This window comes from Hippopotamus amphibius, chromosome 9, assembly GCF_030028045.1.
Source record: "Hippopotamus amphibius kiboko isolate mHipAmp2 chromosome 9, mHipAmp2.hap2, whole genome shotgun sequence".
Taxonomy (NCBI): Eukaryota; Metazoa; Chordata; class Mammalia; order Artiodactyla; family Hippopotamidae; genus Hippopotamus; species Hippopotamus amphibius.
This window is the reverse complement of record NC_080194.1, coordinates 1,260,001-1,279,684: the sequence shown is the minus strand read 5'-3', so window position 1 is coordinate 1,279,684 and position 19,684 is coordinate 1,260,001. Positions and strand designations below refer to the sequence as shown.

The window sequence follows — 19,684 nt, the reverse complement described above, 5'->3', positions numbered from 1 at the left end:
CAGATCTCCTGACCATGAGGGAGTACCACTGCTTGCTGCAATTACTGTGCCCGGATTTCCCACTGGAACTCACTCAGAAAGCAGCCAGGTATGTCTCCTGGGCTTTTGAAGTCAACTCAGCCCCATCTCTGGCCCCAGCTTCTGAGAGAAACCTGAAATGTATATAAACAAATACACCATTAGGGGAGAATAAAACTGATAGGCAAGAAACTGGCATTTGGAGAGGGGTCTAGTTGGGATTTGCCCAAAAACGTAATACTCACTTTCTGCGTTTCCAAAAGGAAGCCAGATGATCTTTGGTGGTTTCTGTGGGGAGCCTTAGGCTCTGCAGATAGAGTTGGGGGTGGTGAGATGAACAGGCGAGCACACACACAGAGACACACAGGCACGCACACAAAGAAATAGCCCTAGAGGACATTCTGAGAAAATAGGGGGCGAGCTTTGCCAGAGACTTGTGATGGAGGGGGTTGAGGTGTGCGGGTGGAAAGCATGAAGGTGATAGAGCCCAAATGAGGGAGGGGTAAATTGTATTATTTGTGCTAACAGAAACTTTGCAAGATTAGTCCAGAACCAGGAAGACTTGGCAGAAATAGTTGGAACCAATTTCTGTTTGCTTTCACTGTCATTCACATTTTTTAACCAAATGAGGTAGCTGGGCTATGCCTTAGTTGACTTTTACTTATTTAACTGAAAATGTGAGCTAAGGCAGCAAATGGAAGTATAGCAAAAATCTTGTTTTCTGAAAAGTGCCGGAACAGAGGATTTTTAGGAAAATATCCCGTATTATGTCATACATGATAGATACACATCAGTAGACATTTGCCCAAACCCGCAGAATGTACAGCACCAGGAGTGAACTGCAGACCTAAACTGTGGACTTTGGGTGGTGATGTATCAGTGTGTGTTCAGCGATTGTAACGAGTGGACCCGCGGTGGGGACGTTGATCCCGAGGGAGGCTGTGCTCGTGTAGGGGCAGGAGGTATATGGGAAATCCCTGCACCTCCCCCTCAATTTCACTGTGAACCTAAAACTGCTCTTAAAAAAGTAAAGTCTGAATAATAGTTTTTAAATGCCCAGCTTCCCTAAATCAATTAATCAAGTATATTTACAGAGCAGAGTTGACTAGTGAACAAGGAAGGGGTCAGGGTCACCGGCCCTCTGTATCAGCGCGCCATACGTACAGGACCTCCATACATACAGTTCCGCGTCCGCGGGTTCAGCATTGGTGGGTTCAACCACCTGCAGATGGAGTATTTACTGTTGAAAAAAATCCACATATAAGTGGACCTGCACAGCTGAAACCCAGGTTGTTCAAGGGCCAACTGTATATTCACATCCATCACCACAATCAATGTTAGAGTACTTTAATTACCCTGAAAAGGAATCCTGCACCCCTTAACCATGACTCCCCAATCCCCCCATCCTCCCTAGGCAACCACGCTCTGTCTCTATAAATTTGCCTGTTCTAGACATTTAAAATAAATGGGGGCTTCCTAGGTGGCGCAGTGGTTAAGAATCCGCCTGCCAATGCAGAGGTCACGGGTTCGATCCCAGCTCCAGGAAGATCCCACATGCCGCGGAGCAACTAAGCCCGTGTGCCAAAAAAATAAATAAATAAATAAATAAATAAATAAATGGAATCATATGGTACGTGGTCCTTGGTGACTGGTTTCCAAGGTTCATCTACATCATAGCAGGTCTCAGTACTTCCTCTCATCAAATATTTCTTGAGTGCCAGTTTTGTGCCGGGATCCATCCCACACACTGAGGGTTACAGGGATGAATAAGATACAGCTCCTGCCCCTCAAGGAGCTTGACCTTTGGTTTAGAAGAAGATCCCTTGGGTACTCATCACAGCCTGCCCTCACTGTGTGACATAGCACCTTGGTTTGGTCCCTCCCAGCCGTTGCTGTCCTCCTTTCCCGCTCCAGGAAGCTAACTGGCGAGTCCGAGGGTGAGCCTTCTGAGTGACTTTCAGCCCCAGCAGCCCTGTTTCCACATTTGCCCGCCCCTCCCCCTGCCCCCGTCTCCCAGACCCTTCCAAACAATCTGATGTATGTGAGCGTTGCAAGATTAGACTAGAAGGAATAGAACCCTCTAAAATCCAAAGATTCTTTTTTAAAAATAATTTATTTTTATTTATTGGCTGTGTTGGGTGTTCGTTGCTGAGCACGGGCTTTCTGTAGTTGTGGAGAACAGGGGCTACTCTTCATTGCAGTGCACCGGCTTCTCATTGCCGTGGCTTCTCTTGTTGCAGAGCTCGGGCTCTAGGCATGTGGGCTTCGGGAGCTGTGGCACGTGGGCTCATTAGTTGTGGCTTGCGGACTCTAGAGCACAGGCTCAGTAGTTGTGGCGCACGGGCTTCGTTGCTCTGTGGCATGTGGGATCTTCCCAGCCCAGGGATTGAACCCGTGTCCCCTGTATTGGCAGGCAGATTCTCAACCACTATGCTACCAGGGAAGCCCTAAAATCCAAAGATTCTTACAATTATTGATACCAAGGGGTTTCTGGAGTGATATTCTCCTAGCTGTGGTCAGAAACTTACCCCCATCTCACCAAGAGGCCTACTGTTTGATAGAGACTTCAGATCTTTCCATTTGAGGAGGAGGAAGCATGGAAGCATGGTAGCCAGTCCATGTCAATAGCAGAGCATGTGAGGGATGATGGGGATGCCAGGATCAACACAGAAGGGCCCCGGGTAAGCCTCAGGATACTGGCTGCAGAATCAGAGATGAGCTCAGGACTCAGGCTTCTGTGTCGTCCCCACCTCCCCAGTGCCATCCGTGCCCCACTCCACTCCAGCCGGTGCGCGTGTGGAAAAACTGCCTACAGCTGATCGTTTAAGTTATTCTCGTCTTGTCCTGAAGGTCAGGATCGCAGTTTCCTCACACACAAGCCCAGGGGTCTGACCAGAACTGCAAATAGGGGTGGTTAGGCCTCCAAGGCAGTTACTGTTGCTGGAAGAGGCACTGCGCTCTCCTGTCTCACTGCCAGGCTCACGTTATTCATGGCCTTGAGGTCTGGGGACAGGCCGCGGGAGGGGGCTCCAGTCTCTGATGACGTGTGCGTGAAACACTGTACCCACACCAGAGCCTGCTCCGCGGCAGAAAGCACTGCAGCCAGGCCCTGAAACGGCAGGTGTGAGCCGGAAACGCAGGAAAGCAAAGAGCAAACAGACTCCCTGACAGCGGCCAGCAGAGACCCCTCCACCTCACACACTCCTGCAGCAGTGGGAGTCGTTAAGTAATTTTATCCCTAAACGGTCACCATAGCATCTCTCTCTCCGTCCTCCAAGGACTGGGAGTCTTTCCTGATGGTTAAGAGCATCCAGCTATAGCTGAACTTCTTGAGTTCACATTCTGGTTCCACAATTTACTGGCATGTGCCCTTGGGAAAGTAATTTCTTTGGGCCTCAGTTTCCTCACTTGTAAAGTGGGAATGATCATAGTTGTAATAATTGAAGAAGCATATAATGTGCTTAAAATAGTGCCCCGTGCAGAGCAAACAACGTTAGAAGCAGTGGTATTAACCTTGACCTACTAGAGCACAGGCATCGTAGGGTTAGAAAGACCTGGGTGTACCTACCACCAGTGTCTATTAGCTGATGACCTTGAGGACCTCCCTTAACTCCTCTAGGCCCTGTTTCCCATATCTGTAAAATGGGCTAATAATAGTAACTAGCTCATAGGTGGTTGTAAGATTTCAACAAAAAAAAATGTATCTGAATTGCTTAGCACATTATAGACATTCAATAAATCATAGTTTCTTGCTGTTAACATAATGTTGGTATTATTACTATTACCAGATTTTTTTTTAAATAAGTGAGAAGTCAGACATAGAGAACAGACTTGTGGTTGCCAAGGGGGAGCGGGGGAGGGAGAGGGATAGACTGGGAGTTTGGGGTTAATAGGTGCAAACTATTGCATTTAGATTGGATACTCAACAAGGTCCTACTGTATAGCACAGAGAACTATATCCAATCTCCTAGGATAAACCATAGTGGAAAAGAATATTAAAAAAAGAGGGACTTTCCTGGTGGTGCAGTGGGTAAGACTCTGTGCTCCCAATGCGGGGGGCCTGGGATCGATCCCTGGTGGTTCAGTGGGTAAGACTCTGTGCTCCCAATGCAGGGGGCCTGTGTTCGATCCCTGGTCAGGGAACTAGATCCTGCATGCATGCCCCAACTAAGAGTCTACATGCCGCAACTAAGAAGTTCACATGCTATAACTGAAAAAAAAAAAGGTACCACATGCCACAACTAAGACGTGGAGCAGCCTAAATAAATAAATAAATAAATAAATAAATAAATAAATAAATTTTAAAAAAAGAATGCCTGTATGTGTATAACGGAGTTACTTTGCTGTACAGCATAAATTAGCACAACATTGTAAACGAACTATACTTCAATTTTAAAAATTAAACAAGTGAGAAGTTCCTGGATTCCCTAAGGCAGTGCTTTCTGGCCTTTGTTCCCTTCACAACACTCAGAAAACAATATATAACAAAAAGTAGGGTAAAGACAGGACGCCCGTGGTTAGCCTGCAGGCTCTGGCCTCCCAGCTGGGCCGGGGGGGACCGTCACACCTACGGCCCACTCAAGGCCCGAATGGCACCGAGGTGGGAAGCGCCCCCCCAGGGGCGAGGATTCAACGCAGGGGTTCTCCAGCTTGCGTGTGTGCGTCACAGTCCCCTGCTGGCCTTACCAGACCACGGATGGCCCAGCCCCGCCCTCGGAGGCCCGTGGTCTGCGGTGAGGCTCAAGAGTTCGTGCTTCTCAGGAGATGCCCATGGCCGGGGACCACACTCCGAGAACCACTTTAGAGCACTGCCTGCCAATCGCATTCTGGCGTTTTAGAATTGCATTAAAAGGAATTACATTTCCTTCTCACTCTTGTCCTCTGAAACACTAACTCACCTCTCCCTCTCTGAAAGCCAGATTTCCTAGTGCGTACTACGTGTTTGATAGGAAAAGCTCTTTTATCGTGGTTATATGCTGAACACATGGAGTGCTTCGAAAGCACATAAACTCCTAAGGAATCTAGGGTGTCTTTCTGTCTTTATGCCTCTCTCCTGCACTAGCGTCCTGCGCAGATCTCCTCCCCAGATCTGACCTGCCACCTGAGTGTCACTGTTGCCCCAAAGGTCTTTCCCCCACACAGACGATCCCTTCCCTCCCCATAGACCTTTCATGTACCAAATATTTATCGCGTGCCTGTTCTGTGCCCGTCATTGTGCTCGTGGAGGAGCTACGACAGGGAGCAAAATAGATGCTGTTCCAGCCCTCGAAGGACTTCCAAACCGATAGAGCAGCAGACATTATATAAGTGAAAACTGATTGCCGTAGGAGCATATAAACAGGATACCCAGCTAACCTGGGGAATCATGAGAAGCTTGTCCATGAAGCAGAGGTGTTGAATCTGGGACCTGAAGGATTAATAAGAGATGAACTTGCCCTATCGACTATTAAGACGTATCACAAGGCCATCATAATGCCAGCTGAAAATTGGGACTTGCCATCTGCCTCTACAAGGATTAAGCCACTGCAGCCGCTGACCTTAAACACACACTGAGTGGGATTCAGCGTGGAAATCAGGAATGAGGCACCCTGTGCTCTGGGAAAAGAGGGCAGAACAGGCCTTCAGACTGTTCGATTTTTTCTTTGGTTTTTTTTGCCACGCTGCATGAGGGATCTTCCCCAAGCGGGGATCAAACCCACGCCCCCTGCAGCCGAAGCACGGAGTCTTAGCCATTGGGACGCCAGGGAAGTCCCAGAGAGTTCGATATCTTCAAGAGAAGATTTTATAAGCTCAATTCTTGCCTCTCCTCATCCCTGGAAAAGCACTAACATCATTATAGGAGACCTCTGCTCCCTGTGGCGAGCAGTAAACTTCACGAGACCAGCAGCAGCGTCTGCAAACGTGCTCACTTGCAGGTGTTCCCCCTTCACCAGAATCACACATGTACGGACCTCCGGTCCTCAGCTATCTGAGATGCCGTCTCCCAGGCTGTAGTCCTTATTTTGCCCCAAATAAAACTTAATTCACAACTCTCACACTGTGCTTTTTTTTTTTTTTCAGTTGATAGTTTATCCACATAGGATAAAATAAAATTAGATCCCTAATTCAGACCATATTCAGAAGTCAATTCCACAGACCTAAGTGTAAAATGCAAAACTATAATACTCTTAGAAGAGATTAGGAGAAAATATTTTTATGGCCACCTGGTAGTTAAGAAATCCTTAAACAAGATAAAAATTCTTCAAATTCTAAAAGCCCAAGCCCAGCGGACAAGGTTGATAAACTGACCGCAAAATTGCATTCACGTATTCTCAGTCACTCAGCCAGTGTTCGTGGAGAGTGCCTGTTCTGTGGCAGGCACTGTTCCAGGTGCTGAGGACAGAGCAGTGAACAAAACAAAGGGCCTGCCCTCGTGGAGCTGACATTCTAGAGAAAGGAGAAGTGTCTGCTAGGAAGCACGAATTCCCTGACCGCAAACTGAACCCTGGCCACCGCGGCGCAAGTGCTACATCCCAAGCCAGTGGACTACCAGAGAATTAAGATTACATTTTTCTATGTAACAAGATACCATTAACAAGGTTGAAAGAGAAGTGAGAGGCTAGAAGATATTTATTATGTACGTAACTAACAACAGATTGGTCTGCAGAGTTTTTAGTCTCAAGAATTGCTTATGACTGCTAGCACTCATTGATGAGTTTAGTAAAGTAGCAGGATACAAAATTAATGCACAGAAATCTCTTGCATTCCTATACACTAACAACGGAAGAGCAGAAAGAGAAATTAAGGAAACTCTCCCATTCACCATTGCAACCAAAAGAATAAAATACCTAGGAATAAACCTGCCTAAGGAGGCAAAAGATCTGTATGCAGAAAACTTTAAGACATTGATGAAAGAAATCAAAGATGACATAAACAGATGGAGGGATATACCATGTTCCTGGATTGGAAGAATCAACATCGTGAAAATGACTGTACTACCCAAAGCAATTTACAGATTTAATGCAATCCCGATCAAATTACCAATGGCATTTTTCACAGAACTAGAGCAAGAAATCTTACGATTTGTATGGAAACGCAAAAGACCCCGAATAGCCAAAGCAATCCTGAGAAGGAAAAATGGAGTTGGTGGAATCAGGCTTCCTGACTTCAAACTATACTACAAGGCCATAGTGATCAAGACAGTATGGTACTGGCACAAAGATAGAAAGGAAGATCAATGGAACAGAATAGAGAACTCAGAAGTAAGCCCAAACACATATGGGCACCTTATCTTTGACAAAGGAGGCACGAGTATACAATGGAAAAAAGACAGCCTCTTCAATAAGTGGTGCTGGGAAAATTGGACAGCAACATGTAAAAGAATGAAATTAGAACACTTCCTAACACCATACACAAAAATAAACTCCAAATGGATTAAAGACCTACATATAAGGCCAGACACTATCAAACTCCTAGAGGAAAACATAGGCAGAACACTCTTTGACATACATCAAAGCAACATCCTTTTTGACCCACCTCCTAGAATCATGGAAATAAAATCAAGAATAAACGAATGGGACCTCATGAAACTTAAAAGCTTTTGCACAGCAAAAGAAACCATAAACAAGACTAAAAGGCAACCCTCAGAATGGGAAAAAATAATTGCCTATGAAACAACGGACAAAGGATTAACCTCCAAAATATACAAGCAGCTCATGCAGCTTCATACCAAAAAAGCAAATAACCCAATCCACAAATGGGCAGAAGACCTAAATAGACATTTCTCCAAAGAAGACATACAGATGGCCAACAAACACATGAAAAGATGCTCAACATCACTCATCATCAGAGAAATGCAAGTCAAAGCCACAATGAGGTATCACCTCACACCAATCAGAATGGCCATCATCACAAAGTCTGGAAACAACAAATGTTGGAGAGGGTGTGGAGAAAAGGGAACTCTCCTGCACTGTTGGTGGGACTGTAAGTTGGTACAGCCACTATGGAAAACAATTTGGAGGTTCCTTAAAAAACTACAAATAGAACTACCATATGATCCAGTAATCCCACTCCTGGGCATATACCCAAAGAAAACCATAATCCCAAAAGAAACTTGTACCATAATGTTTATTGCAGCACTCTTTACAATAGCCAGGACATGGAAGCAACCTAAATGCCCATCAACAAATGAATGGATACAGAAGATGTGGCATATATATACAATGGAATATTACTCAGCTATAAAAAGGGATGAGATGGAGCTATATGTAATGAGGTGGATAGAACTACAATCTGTCATACAGAGTGAAGTAAGTCAGAAAGAGAAAGACAAATATTGTATGCTAACTCACATATACGGAATCTAAAAATGGTACTGATGAACTCAGTGACAAGAACAGGGAAGCAGATACAGGGAATGGACTGGAGAACTCGAGGTATGGGAGGGGGCGGGGGGTGAAGGGGAAACTGAGAAGAAGCGGGAGAGTAGTACAGACATATATATACTACCAACTGTAAAATAGTCAGTGGGAAGTTGTTGTATAACAAAGGGAGTCCAACTCGAGGATGGAAGATGCCTTAGAGGACTGGGGTGGGGAGGGTGGGGGGGATCGAGTGGGGGGGCGTCAAGGAAGGGAGGGAATATGGGGATATGTGTATAAAAACAGTTGATTGAACCTGGTGTACCCCCCAAAAAAATAAAATAAAATAATAATAAAAAAAAAAAAAAAAAAAAAAGAATTGCTTATGAAGGACTTCCTAGGTGGCTCAGTGATTAAGACTCCGCCTCCAATGCAGGGGACACGGGTTCCATCCCTGATCCAGGAAGATCCCACATGCCAAGGAGCAACAAAGCCCGTGAGCCACAGCTATTGCGCCTGTGTGCCACAACTACTGAAGCCCATGCACCTAGAGCCCGTGCTCTGCAACAAGAGAAGCCACCGCAATGAGGAACCCACGCACCACAATGAAGAGGAGCCCCCGCTCACTGCAACTAGAGAAAGCCCACGTGCAGCAACGAAGACCAAACGCAGCCAATAAATAAATAAATTTAAAAATGAAAAAAGTATACCTCCTAAAAAAATAATAAAATAAAAAAATTGCTTATGAAGAACTCCTACAAATCAATAAGGAAAAGATGAAGAACCTCAGTAGAAAAATAGTCCAAAGATACAAACAGATGACACCTAGAAGAGAAACCCCTAACAACTAGTAAACCTTTGGGCCTATTTTCATGGCCAAACTCACTGGTAATAAGGGAAATACCAACTAGATTGAGCTGCCGCTTCAGTCATCAAATCGGCAGAAGTTTTCAAATGAGATCATACAAGAACTGGAGAGCATGCGGGACGGTGGGCACTCCCACCAGCTGCGAGGGGGAGGGTTTCGCTGTCACAAGCACTTTGAAGCAATCCGAGCAAGTCAAAAAGTTCCAGAGGTGTGCCCGGTTGTGAGCAGACATGCAGCGTTATTTGTAACAGCTCCAGCCAGAACCGCTGCGGTCCCCGGGCAGCAGAAAGGGCAGTGTGTGGTCTCCGTTCTGTGGGATTCCACGCAGCAGCTAACATGAGTGCAGGGAGATACGCATGCCTCAGCCCTGCTAAATCTCAGAATGGCAATGTACAGAATACGTGTGAGAACAAGCACAACAAAGGTACATAATGCTTTAAGAACGGAGACATTTGCGTGAGGTAATACCGTGTGAAAGTGCGCAGAGGGATGCCAAGCCCAGCTTTCAGGGAATGAATGCCAAGCCCTCAGGCCCCAGCTGCGATCTCTAAGGAGGAAAGTAGAGGAAGGCGATGAGGTGTCCAGGTGTTTTAAGCCACATGTGTAATATTTTACGAAGCTTTTAAACAGTGAAGCAAGGATGGTAAAGTGTGAAGTCTGGATGAAGTTAGCTGGTGGGTACCCAGGTGTTTGTTATGTTATTCTGTGTAATTTTCTGAAGTTTTAAATAGTTTATTTAAAATGAATAAAATGAAAAGGGTGGGTGGGATTTAGGGAGGGAGAGGGAAAGGCCGTCTAGGGAAAGTAAGTGGCCTGGAAAGAGGCTCGGCTTTTGCCGGTGAGGACCTAGGGGAACTGGAAGGAGCCAGTGGACCTAGTGTCTAAGGAGTCTGGGGTCTGGGAGAGGAAAGGAGGGCCTCACGAGGCCATGCATTGGGTTTGGGTTTTTATCCTAAGATCGTGGAATAGTTCGCCCCCAGCTGTACGGCTTCTTGGGAGAGATCAGGCTAACGGAGCTGTCCTGGCGGAGCAGGGCCCTCACAGCGCCTGCAGGGGAGAAGCAGTGTCCCGCCTAGGCTTCCCGCACCGGGAGTGGCAGAGGGGACCGCGCCCGGCGGAAGGGGCTGTGGCCGCTTCTCGCGTGGGGCACCGCGGTGGCCTAGGCTTGTGTTTGCAGTCGGAGGGACCTGTGTTTGAATTACAACTCTTTTGCTTCTGGCTTGAAACCCTGCTCACGTTTCTGAACCTCTGTGTTCTCAGGGAAGATACTCACTGGTCTTACGTCACAGGATCGCGTGAGCAGAGCACGCAGTGCCGCACCTACGGCGCTGGCGGGGGAAGCCCGTGGTGGGCAGTGTGTCGCCGTGCTGTGGCGGCTGCCCACTCCCTCTGGACCCAGCTCCTCAGGCCCTGCGGGCCGGGGGCCGGGGTGCAGGCCAGCACCCGGGCAGAGCCGTGACCTGCACACTTCCTGCTGCTTCGGGGGCCCGGACTTGGAGGAGCTCGTGTGGAACAAGGGAGCCTCCAGCTCAGCCCGGGAGGGGGGCAGCCCGGAGCCCGTGTCGCAGGAAGCTTGGCAGCACCTGGAGGAGGCGGCCAGAGTGTCCGACACAGTCCACGGGGTGTCCCGGGATCCCTGGCAGACGTGGAGACGCGCTTCAGCTGCAGCCAAGAAAGACGCTGCTCCCGTGGCCTCGCAGAGGACACGTGGTCACAGGGCGCCGCTCTCTGGCCCTGGCGGAGGCCTGGCTCCCCCCAGAAGTGGCCTGGAGACGGGATAGCTGGCTTCCTCCTGAGAGCCTCTGCCCCGCCGGGGGCTGGCAGCGCTTACTTCCTCTGAGCCATGTTTTTATTTGCTATTTTGAGCTCTTCCATCACCTGAAACCAGCTAGAACACACTTATGACAGCAGCTAACACTTATTTTGAGTGATTATGATATACTCATGTATAATAATAGAATAGGCACAGTATATCACCATATTGAATCTTCACAAGAATCCTGTGAAATAGGGACTATAATTATCTCCTTTATACAGATGAGGAAGCTGAAACTCCAATAGAAAACATAACTCGCCCAAGAAAAGGTAACTTGGCCAAGTGAGTTCTAGAGCTGGGGTTTGATCCCAGGGCTGCTAACCCACAACTGCAAAAAAAAAAAAAAGGGTACAGCTCGTGCCACTAGACCAGGCATACTGACCCTTAAGGGTGAATAGGAAGTTGGCAAGTCAGTAGGTTCAGGCTGAAAGCTGTTGCTTCCTTGGCACCCACTTAACTCCCAGCCAGGCAGCCCATCCCAGCTGTTGGAAGTCAGCATGGGAGGGAGAGAACGGCCAGCCCCCTGGGGATTAGCTGAGGCCCTGCCGAGTGCTCTTTCTCCATTCCAGTGGCTGCCCTGGCCTCCGCCCTTCACATGGTTCAGCTCAGAGCCAGCCTGAACTCGAGCGCCTTCACATCCCCGCCAGAGCCCCTCTCTCCAGCCCCGAGGCCTGGCCTGCAAGGGTCCCTCCATGATCCGGTGGATTTGTACAGCCTCTCGTTGGCAGAGCTCCCTGCTGGCTCCACTTCAAAGCCCGGGCGGCCCATCTCCTCCAGGTGTCAGAAGCAGCTGGCCCATCCGCAGAAGGCCTCTGGCAGGAAGGGTGCTGAGCCGACTGCCATCAGCGGGAGGGCATGGGGACGCCCTCGTCCTCCAGAAGCTCCTCTCGAGCCCTCTTGGGGGGTGGTGACACGTTTGAGTTCAGGGTGAAGCAGCCGTCGTGGGTCGTAGGGCCTACAGCCTGGGGTTGTCCCTGTCCCCAAAGGCAAGGACAGACCTGCAGCCGCCTGCCTGCCTTTTCACACAGTTCTGCCAAGATTCCTAAGCCAGGTGCCAAGAACCTTTATGGGTCAGAGCATTGGTTTGGAGATGGACAGTGCAGCACATGGTGTTTCTAAAAGCACCTTCTTGTCAGTCTTCCAGACTCTTCTGCAGCCACAGACCTCTGGACAGAGCACTTCCCCCACCCCGCCCCACCAGAACCAGCATGAACAGGAGAAGCTGTTGGTTCGGCCCGGCCTCGGGATGACAGTCTGTCACAGCTAGAGGACGCTCTTTCATACTTTTGGGAAGTATTCTGCTTGAATATCTCCAGCAACAAGCAGCTCACTCCTTCTGGGCATCTTCAAGTCTTCTAGAGCCAAACTCTAGATCCCTATGGCATCTCCCTCAGAGGCAGCCCTGCAGAGTCGGGCCTCCGCCTCACGTCCTCCTTCGTCTCCTCTTCCAGGCTAAAGGATCTGAAGGCAGTCATTTGTCTGATATCCTGGTTTGCAGACGCCACCCCTCTGACCCCCTGTTCCGTGCGTGACTCCACTAGTTTATTCCTCTTAAATGGACTGTGCAGAGCTGAGTGTAGCACCCAGGTGTCACCCTGCCAGGGGAAAGGAAAGGGCCCTGCAGCCCTTCTTCGCCATTTGTCCATGCTTTCCTTCATTCAGCAAGTATTTATCAGGTGCCTACGGTGTGTCCCGCACCATGCTGGTGCCTGAGTCAGGCAACAGGCAGAGAGACACAGGTGTCACTTGGTGGATCGTATAGTCCTGGGGCAAAGACACAAACAGTGCGGGGGGGTCACAGACGTGTGGAAGCCAGAGCAGGGAGGCCCACCCTCGCCTTCCCAAAGGCGAGCTCGGTGGCTTCATCCTGAAGAGTGAGGAGGGCGGTGAGGAGGGGGGCATGGAGGGCAGAGGAGGGGAAGAACCGAAGGATCTGTGTGGCTGGAACATCACGAGGGGCGCTGCCCTGGGCCTCCGGTAAGTCCAGAAAGGTGAGCGGAGGCAGAGGGCAGGTCCTGCCAGCTCATACGTCTGGATAAGGATGGGAGACTGTGCTCCAAGGGCAATGGGAAGCCCGCGAAGGGTTTCACACAGAGCTGTAAAATGGTCAAATCCACATCGCAGAGATCTTTCTGGCCACAGTATGGATACTCAATTAGAAGGAGGCAAGAGTGTTGCAGAAAACTGGGTAGGAGGTCGTCCAGTTGTCCTGGAAGCAGAGGTGGAGGGGGGCATTGGATGGGACCATGGAAGTGGAAAGAAGTAGACAGATTCAAGAGAAATGTCCGGAACAGGCCTGAGAGGACTCGGTGATTGACGGACGTGGGGCGGGCGAGGGGGGGCGCTTCCAGGATGTCAGGAGGACTCCAGGTTTCTGGCTGAGCAAGGGAGGGTTGCGGTTAATGAGAGCTGAGACGCCGTCGGCTCCTCTGGCAGCCAGTCTTACTGCTCTCAGTCAGGAAGACCCCTCAGTCCTGTGCAAACGTGCTGCTGGGGTCCAGCCCCCGGCCCCTCAGAAGGAAAGCCCCTGCTGCCGTCTGACGCCCCCAGCTAGCCTGCGGGCCCCCCCTGCAATCTAAGTCTCAGCCCACCAAGGAGCAGGGGTCAAAACCAGAGCGCAGGCAGGGCGGCCCTGCTCGCACAGGGACGGGCCGCTGGGCCTCCTGCCGTCTGATGGCCGTGCCCTCGCTCTCCCCCAGCCGCCCGTCTCGGGGGACGACTGTTCGTCGTCAAGAAGGGCCGCTGACAGAAAGCTGTGGCTGGTTGTGGGGCTGGAAGGGTGGCCCTGTTTGCAGCTGGCAGTCCTAGCTCCGGCGAAGAGGGGAAGATGCTTCTTGCAGTTGGCTTGGAAGCCCTGGTGTGGCAGGGCCTCTCTCAGGAGCACGCTGATGGGCAAGTACTACAACTTCTGGAACGAGACCGTAGTGATGATCGCACAACTTTGAATATACTAAAAAAAAAAAACACTGTACACTTTTAAAGACTGAATGTCACAGTATTTGAATTATATTGCAATACAGATCTTCCTCGACTTGCAGTGGGGTGATGTCCCGATAAACCTATTGTTTTAAGTTGAAAATATCAAAAGTCACAAATGCATTTTTACACCTAACCTACCAGAGATCACAGCTTAGCCCAGCCTACCTTAAATGTGCTCAGAACACTTACGTCAGCCTACAGTTGGGCAAAATCATCTAACACAAAGCCTATTTTATAATAAAGTGTTGACGCTCTCATGTAATTGACTGAACACTGCACCGAAAGTGAGAAACAGAATGGCTGTCTGCGTCCGCCCGGGTGACCCTGTAGCTGACCGGGAGCTGCCACTGCGCAGCGTCACGAGAGAGTGTGCACCGCGCACCGCTAGGCCAGGGCACGGTCAGCATGCAAAATTCAAAGTATGGTTTCCACCGAGTTCGTCTCGCTTTCACACCATCGCAAAGTCTAAAAATTTAAGTTGAACTGTCGTAAGTCGGGGACCCCCTGTATGAAATAAATGAAGGAACAGGTAAAGAGAGAAATCGTAAGTGGAGGTGACCGCTCTCAGCAGGAGCGCCGGACGCCAGGTCGACGCTCAGGAAGAGGAGCCAAGTGTGGTCCCCTCCGTGGGCTCCCGCCCGGGATGCTCTCAGCCCGGCACACTTGCCTGCTGATTAACCCCGGGCCCCTCGGGTTCCTCGCTGTCCTGGGAGCAGGGCGGGCCGGGGCGGTCGCTGCCTTCGCTCCCCGGGGGCCTCTGCTTCCCTGAGAGCCTGGGGAGGAGTGGCCGAGGTGCCGGTGGCTCCTCTCCCGGGGCTCTGGGGGTGCCCACTCCGCCTCCGTCGTTGGGGTGTCTCTGCCGCCCCCGTCCCCTCTGCCCGCCCTCTCGCTCTCTGCCTCTCCGCACCCGCCTCTCCGCACCCAGATATCAGGATCTGGGCTCCGGGCCCTCCCTCCTCCCTTGCGCCTGCTTGAGCTCTCAGGGGATGAGAACCGGGGGAACCGCCGGGCCCCCCGGGAGCCTCTGTCGGAGGGACCAGGGTGCCCTCCGGTGGCCGGCGGCGGCACTGCTTCCGCCCACTCTCTGGCCTTGAATTTTTTTCCAGCTGGAATGTTAATGTTTAATTCTGGTCGTTGAGGCAGCTTTTTTCTTCCCCAAGAGATACGTGAGAAACAGTTAAGGCCCTAAAATACAGGTGAGAAGAAGAAAGATAAGTTGGGCAGCTAATAAACTACCAAATAAAATGCTAGTGTTTATTTTCTGTATCTTTATTTTAAAAGAGGCAGTGAGACCTAGTGGAAAGTAAGTACCTGACGCGTAGAGCAAATTCACCAGCTGTGTGATCTCAGCAAGCTGACGTCTCTGAGACTTAATCTCTTCACCTGTAAAATGGGAATAATCACAAGACCTGTCTCATGGGGTTGTTGTGGGATAAATTTTCATTAATATGGGTTAAATACTTACACAGCGCCTGCCGTGAAGTAAGTACTCAGTGAGTACTGCCTGTTTCTATTGTTATTATTACAGCTGAAGACTAGACGTGGGAACCATTCCTCTCTTCAGGGAGACCTGAGCCCAGGCCAGCTGCCTTGCACAGTTCCAGGCACCGCTCACATTACACTCTCTCTGAAGCCCCTTCCCCAGAGGGGAGCAATGCCTGCTCTCTCTGGAGCTGATCCAGTTGCCAGTCTGGGGGCTCTCTGACCCGGGGAGGTGGAGAGAGAAAAATACACGAGGGAGCAAAATAAAACAGTTTTGTGGGGTTTTTTTTAAAGGAAAGATAGGGCGCAGTTAGAAGCAGATGGGAGGTGGGGACTTCCCTGGCGGTCCGGTGGTTGGGACTCCGCGTTTCCAGGGCAGGGGGCGCAGGTTGGATCCCTGGTCAGGGAACTAAGATCCCACATGCCTCACCGCGTGGCCCAAAAAAAAACAGAAAAAGAAAAGAAAGAGATTGGGGGCCCAGCTTCCCGTCAGTAGGTGAGTCTGGCCCCCTGCCTGGCACGTGGATGCAGCCCAGCAAGAGCTAATTTCCTTCTCTTCCTGTCCCCTCTGCACTGAGGCCCTGAGCAGAGCGTGAGGCCTTTCGTGGTCACGTGGTTTTCTTCCTGTGCGGTGGGTGCGCAGGGGGAGGGGTCAGGGCAGAAACCAGGAGGTGGTCAGCTGGTAAGAGTGGACCGTGTGGAGGAACACCGGCCACCGCAGCGTCGCAAGATGGGGCGCGTTCTTGACCCTCTCAAGGGCGGACCCCAAGAGGTACCCTGTGCCCCCTGTGCCATCTGTGTCCCAGGATGGAGGCGCCTGTAGCCGTTCTGGCCCTCGGTAGCTTGTTAAATCTCAGTGCCACTTGCCAGGACCCCTTTAAACCTCCTGGCTGTTCCTTTTGCCTCTTCTGATCAGCTGTATTTATTCTGAAGTAAACGGGCCTCGCTGCCGGATGAAAGGATTTACTGCTTAGGGATATGAAAAGGAACCTTGGCTGCCTTACAGCTGCACCCCCTGCTCGCCACCTCCGCCCCCACGTTCCAGCCACTAGCTGGTGCCACGGAGGCCGAGGGGGGCCTGCCCTCCCGCTTCGGTTCCGCCTGGTGACAGAGTCCGGCTGCCGGGGAGGTGGGCGACCGGGAGGAGCTCGTTCGGGGAGCCCTCTCCCCAGCGTCCCGCGGTCCCGGGGGAGGCGAGAGCCCCGGCCACAGCGCAGGTCCCCGAGTGCCCCACACACTCACACACACTCACACACACACCCCCTCTCGCGTTCTCTCTCTCCTCCCCCTCAGGATTGTGCTCACGGACGATGCCATGGACTGCCTGATGTCTTTTTCAGATTTCCTTTTCGCCTTCCAGATCCAGTTCTACTACGCAGGTGAGCGCCCCCGCGGCCGCCCCGCCGCCCTGCCCCCCGGCCTGCCTGGCACGCGCGCCTCCCCCCGCCGCCTTCCGCGGGGCCCCGGCCGGCCGTCGCCTGCCCGCTGGCGGCCTCGCGATCGCGGCTGCGGAGACCCCGGGGCTTCCCGCGCGCCGCGCTCACAGCACGGGCCGCCGCACACGCCACGGAGCAACCCCCCTGCCGCGCGCCGGGCGGCGCCCTCAGCCCCTGCGTCCTCCCCGCAGCCCGGACCGAGGCCGGCCGCCCGGGGCTCCCGGGGGCGGCGCCCACGCTGGGGGGCGGGCCCTCCGGCGCCCCGCCCCGCGCCCCGCCCCGCCCGCGGCCGTGTCCCTGCGGCGCGGCCCGGCCCGGCCCGGCTCTGGGCACACGCGGCCCCCGCGCACCAGGAGGCCCTCGCGCCCCCTGCGGGCCTGGCGGCCGGCCGCGTCCGTCGGCGGGCTTGTCTGAGGCAGGCTCCTCCGCGCGCGGGGGCCCCGCGGCCCCGGCCTCGCCCCGGCGCCACGTCGGGGGCTGCAGCCTGGGGGCTCGCCGCCTGCCCTCAGCGGCTCCAGGCGTCCGCGTCGCCCGTCGCGGACGCTCTTGGGCCTGGGGACCCTCTTCCCCCGCTGTCCGTCTGTCCGGCTGTCTCCGCGCGCCCGTCGGCGGGGAGGTGGGTCGCACGTCCGCGCTTCCCCGCGAGGGCTGGGCTCGCATTGGAGAGCGAATTCAGATGGTTCGTACGTGAGCCGCTTGCGAGCCTGGTCTCCCACCGGTGTTCCAACCCGCTTTCTTGAGTCAGAGAGGCGAGAGGCCTCGCACGATGGGGCTTACCAGCAGGACTGTGCACACGTTCACTCTTTAATGTTTTTTAAAAAATATTTTTGGCATTTTCGGGACTCCCCTCGTGGCTCAGTGGTTAAGAATCTGCCTGCCAGTGCAAGGGACACCGGTTCCATCCCTGGTCCGGGAAGATCCCACGTGCCACGGAGCACCTAAGCCCGTGAGCCACAACTACTGAGCCCACGTTCCATAACTCCTGAAGCCCGTGCGCTTCGAGCCCTGCTCTGCCACAAGAGAAGCCACCGCACTGAGAAGCCTGCTCAGTGGTAGCCCCTGCTCTCTACCACTAGATAAAGCCCGTGCACAGCAACAAAGACCCAACACAGTCAATAAAGAAATAAACTTAAAAAAATATTTATAGCATTTCGATATGCCAGGCAGAGTGCTAGGTGCTGGGGCAGGGAGGCTGACAAGGCCTGATCCAGGCCTTTGTGCAAGATCTTCTGTTCCAGCAAGGAGACAGAGTGAACAAGTAGTCACACAGAAAACCCCTCACTGGATAAGCGCTGCAGAGGAGTAGAGGGCACGTGAAAGCATGTAACGGGGTCTCACCTGGTTTAGGAACAGCTACTAGAGGAGGGGACATTTGAGCTGAAACACACGTTAGTGTCACCTCGCATGCATGTGGTGGTCACGTGAGGCCGAGGGCCCCTGCCCCCAGGACACTGTGCACTGAGGACTGAGGCGTGGAGCTGAGCTAACGCCCGGAGAAGGGAGGGCACACGGTGAGGGGGCCACGTGTGCCGTCCCTGCCTGACCTGTGCCCCTTCACCCCCGTACCCAGAATTCCTGGAGAGCGTGGCCGCCATCTACCAGGACCTGCTGTCAGGCAAGAACCCCAACACGGTGATCGTGCCGACGTCGTCCAGTGGGCAGCACCGCCAGCGGCCTACCCTGGGCGAGGCCAGCACGCTGGAGGGTGTGGAGGCGTCGCTGTTCTGCCAGTGCCTGGAGAACTTGTGTGACCGGCACAAGTACAGGTGAGAACTGGGCACGCAGCCCCGCCTCGGCCCCCGGGGCTGCAGGCTGCTGGCCCGGACAGAACTCCAGCAGGTGTCTTGACTGGCCCAGGGTTTCTAGGCCCTTGATGGTCACGGGATACATTAGACCAGTGGTATTTGCCCCTAGTCCAGGCTGTTGGCTGAAAGGCTTCCCAGGCGGCTTACAGGAAGGGTTGCTCTCACGTGGGCAGGAGCAGCTGCAGATGGCCTGCCTGGGCCCCTTCTTGCCAGGAGAGAGATTGGCCTTGACTTTTTAGAGAGAAGGAAAAAATATTCACTGTGTGCAGAATTCACGCTACACAAAGGGAGGGCTAAGCTATCCTGGGTAGCACAAGGTCCCCTTGGGGACAGAGCAGCCGGTTTTGGTCTCCACGAGGAGGCAGTGCCCAGCACCATGTCCCCAGCCCTCCAGCCCCCCAGCCCCCCCCCCCCGCCAGTGAAGCACCAGTGGGTGGACAGGCCAGCCTTTCTGTCCACAGCGAGGCCGGGCTCCTGCAGATCTGCCGTCTGCCCGGGGTCCTCGGGCTCCCAGGACAGGCAGGGCCCTCCGTCTTGGCTTTAGACGTCCCCCTAAGCTGAAGGTGTGGATGAAAAGGGGGCGCTCAGACGTGCTAGTCTTTGAATGTGGAGTCTGTATTCTCCCTTCCAGCTGCCCACCGCCAGCCCTCGTCAAAGAGGTCCTAAGCAACGTTCAGAGACTGACCTTCTATGGGTTCCTCGTGGCCCTCTCAAAGCATCACGGGATCAACCAAGCCCTAGGTAAGCCAGAGCTCGCTGTGGCCAGCCTTGCCAGCCCCTACAGTGTACAGCCAGGTAGGAGCTGGCCCGGTGTGGGGCGGAATCCCAAGGCGGGGAGGCTTCACCGTGTCTGCCTTGACTCCTCGGGGCCAGACCCTGAGGCCCAGGGAGCCAGATGGCGCATAACTCCAGACGTGCCCTCTGAGGCCTCTCCCTCTGGG

At 52.7% G+C, this 19,684-nt stretch overlaps 1 protein-coding gene and 2 long non-coding RNA genes across 6 annotated transcripts in view; 1 reads left to right on the top strand and 2 right to left on the bottom strand.

The window, feature by feature from the left end:
- CSTPP1 (centriolar satellite-associated tubulin polyglutamylase complex regulator 1) overlaps window positions 1-19,684 on the top strand; it is a 194,346-nt gene that overhangs the window by 170,202 nt on the left and 4,460 nt on the right. For 3 of the 4 annotated variants that reach the window (XR_009055581.1, XR_009055582.1, XM_057750309.1), the window contains exons 4-7: window positions 4-88; window positions 16,796-16,881; window positions 18,509-18,704; window positions 19,375-19,484. Coding sequence is in view for 2 of the 4 variants with exons in the window: in XM_057750309.1 (XP_057606292.1) it covers window positions 4-88; window positions 16,796-16,881; window positions 18,509-18,704; window positions 19,375-19,484 (477 nt within the window). In the remaining 2 variants the exon portion in view is untranslated. Of the gene's footprint in view, window positions 1-3; window positions 89-16,795; window positions 16,882-18,508; window positions 18,705-19,374 lie in introns of all 4 variants that reach the window. The other variant, XM_057750307.1, reaches the window with a different exon arrangement.
- LOC130861441 (uncharacterized) lies at window positions 11,205-16,799 on the bottom strand. The gene is made up of 3 exons (XR_009055583.1): window positions 15,486-16,799; window positions 15,332-15,403; window positions 11,205-15,205 (listed from the first exon to the last, which is right to left on the bottom strand). It is a non-coding gene; the product is annotated as an uncharacterized LOC130861441 (long non-coding RNA).
- The window catches only part of LOC130861442 (uncharacterized), a 1,052-nt gene continuing 68 nt past the window's right edge, over window positions 18,701-19,684 (bottom strand). The window contains exons 1-3 of the long non-coding RNA XR_009055584.1: window positions 19,429-19,684; window positions 19,171-19,300; window positions 18,701-18,974 (exon numbers count right to left, since the gene is read on the bottom strand). The exon at window positions 19,429-19,684 is cut by the window's right edge and continues 68 nt beyond it. This is a non-coding gene — a long non-coding RNA (uncharacterized LOC130861442). The remainder of the gene's footprint in view (window positions 18,975-19,170; window positions 19,301-19,428) is intronic.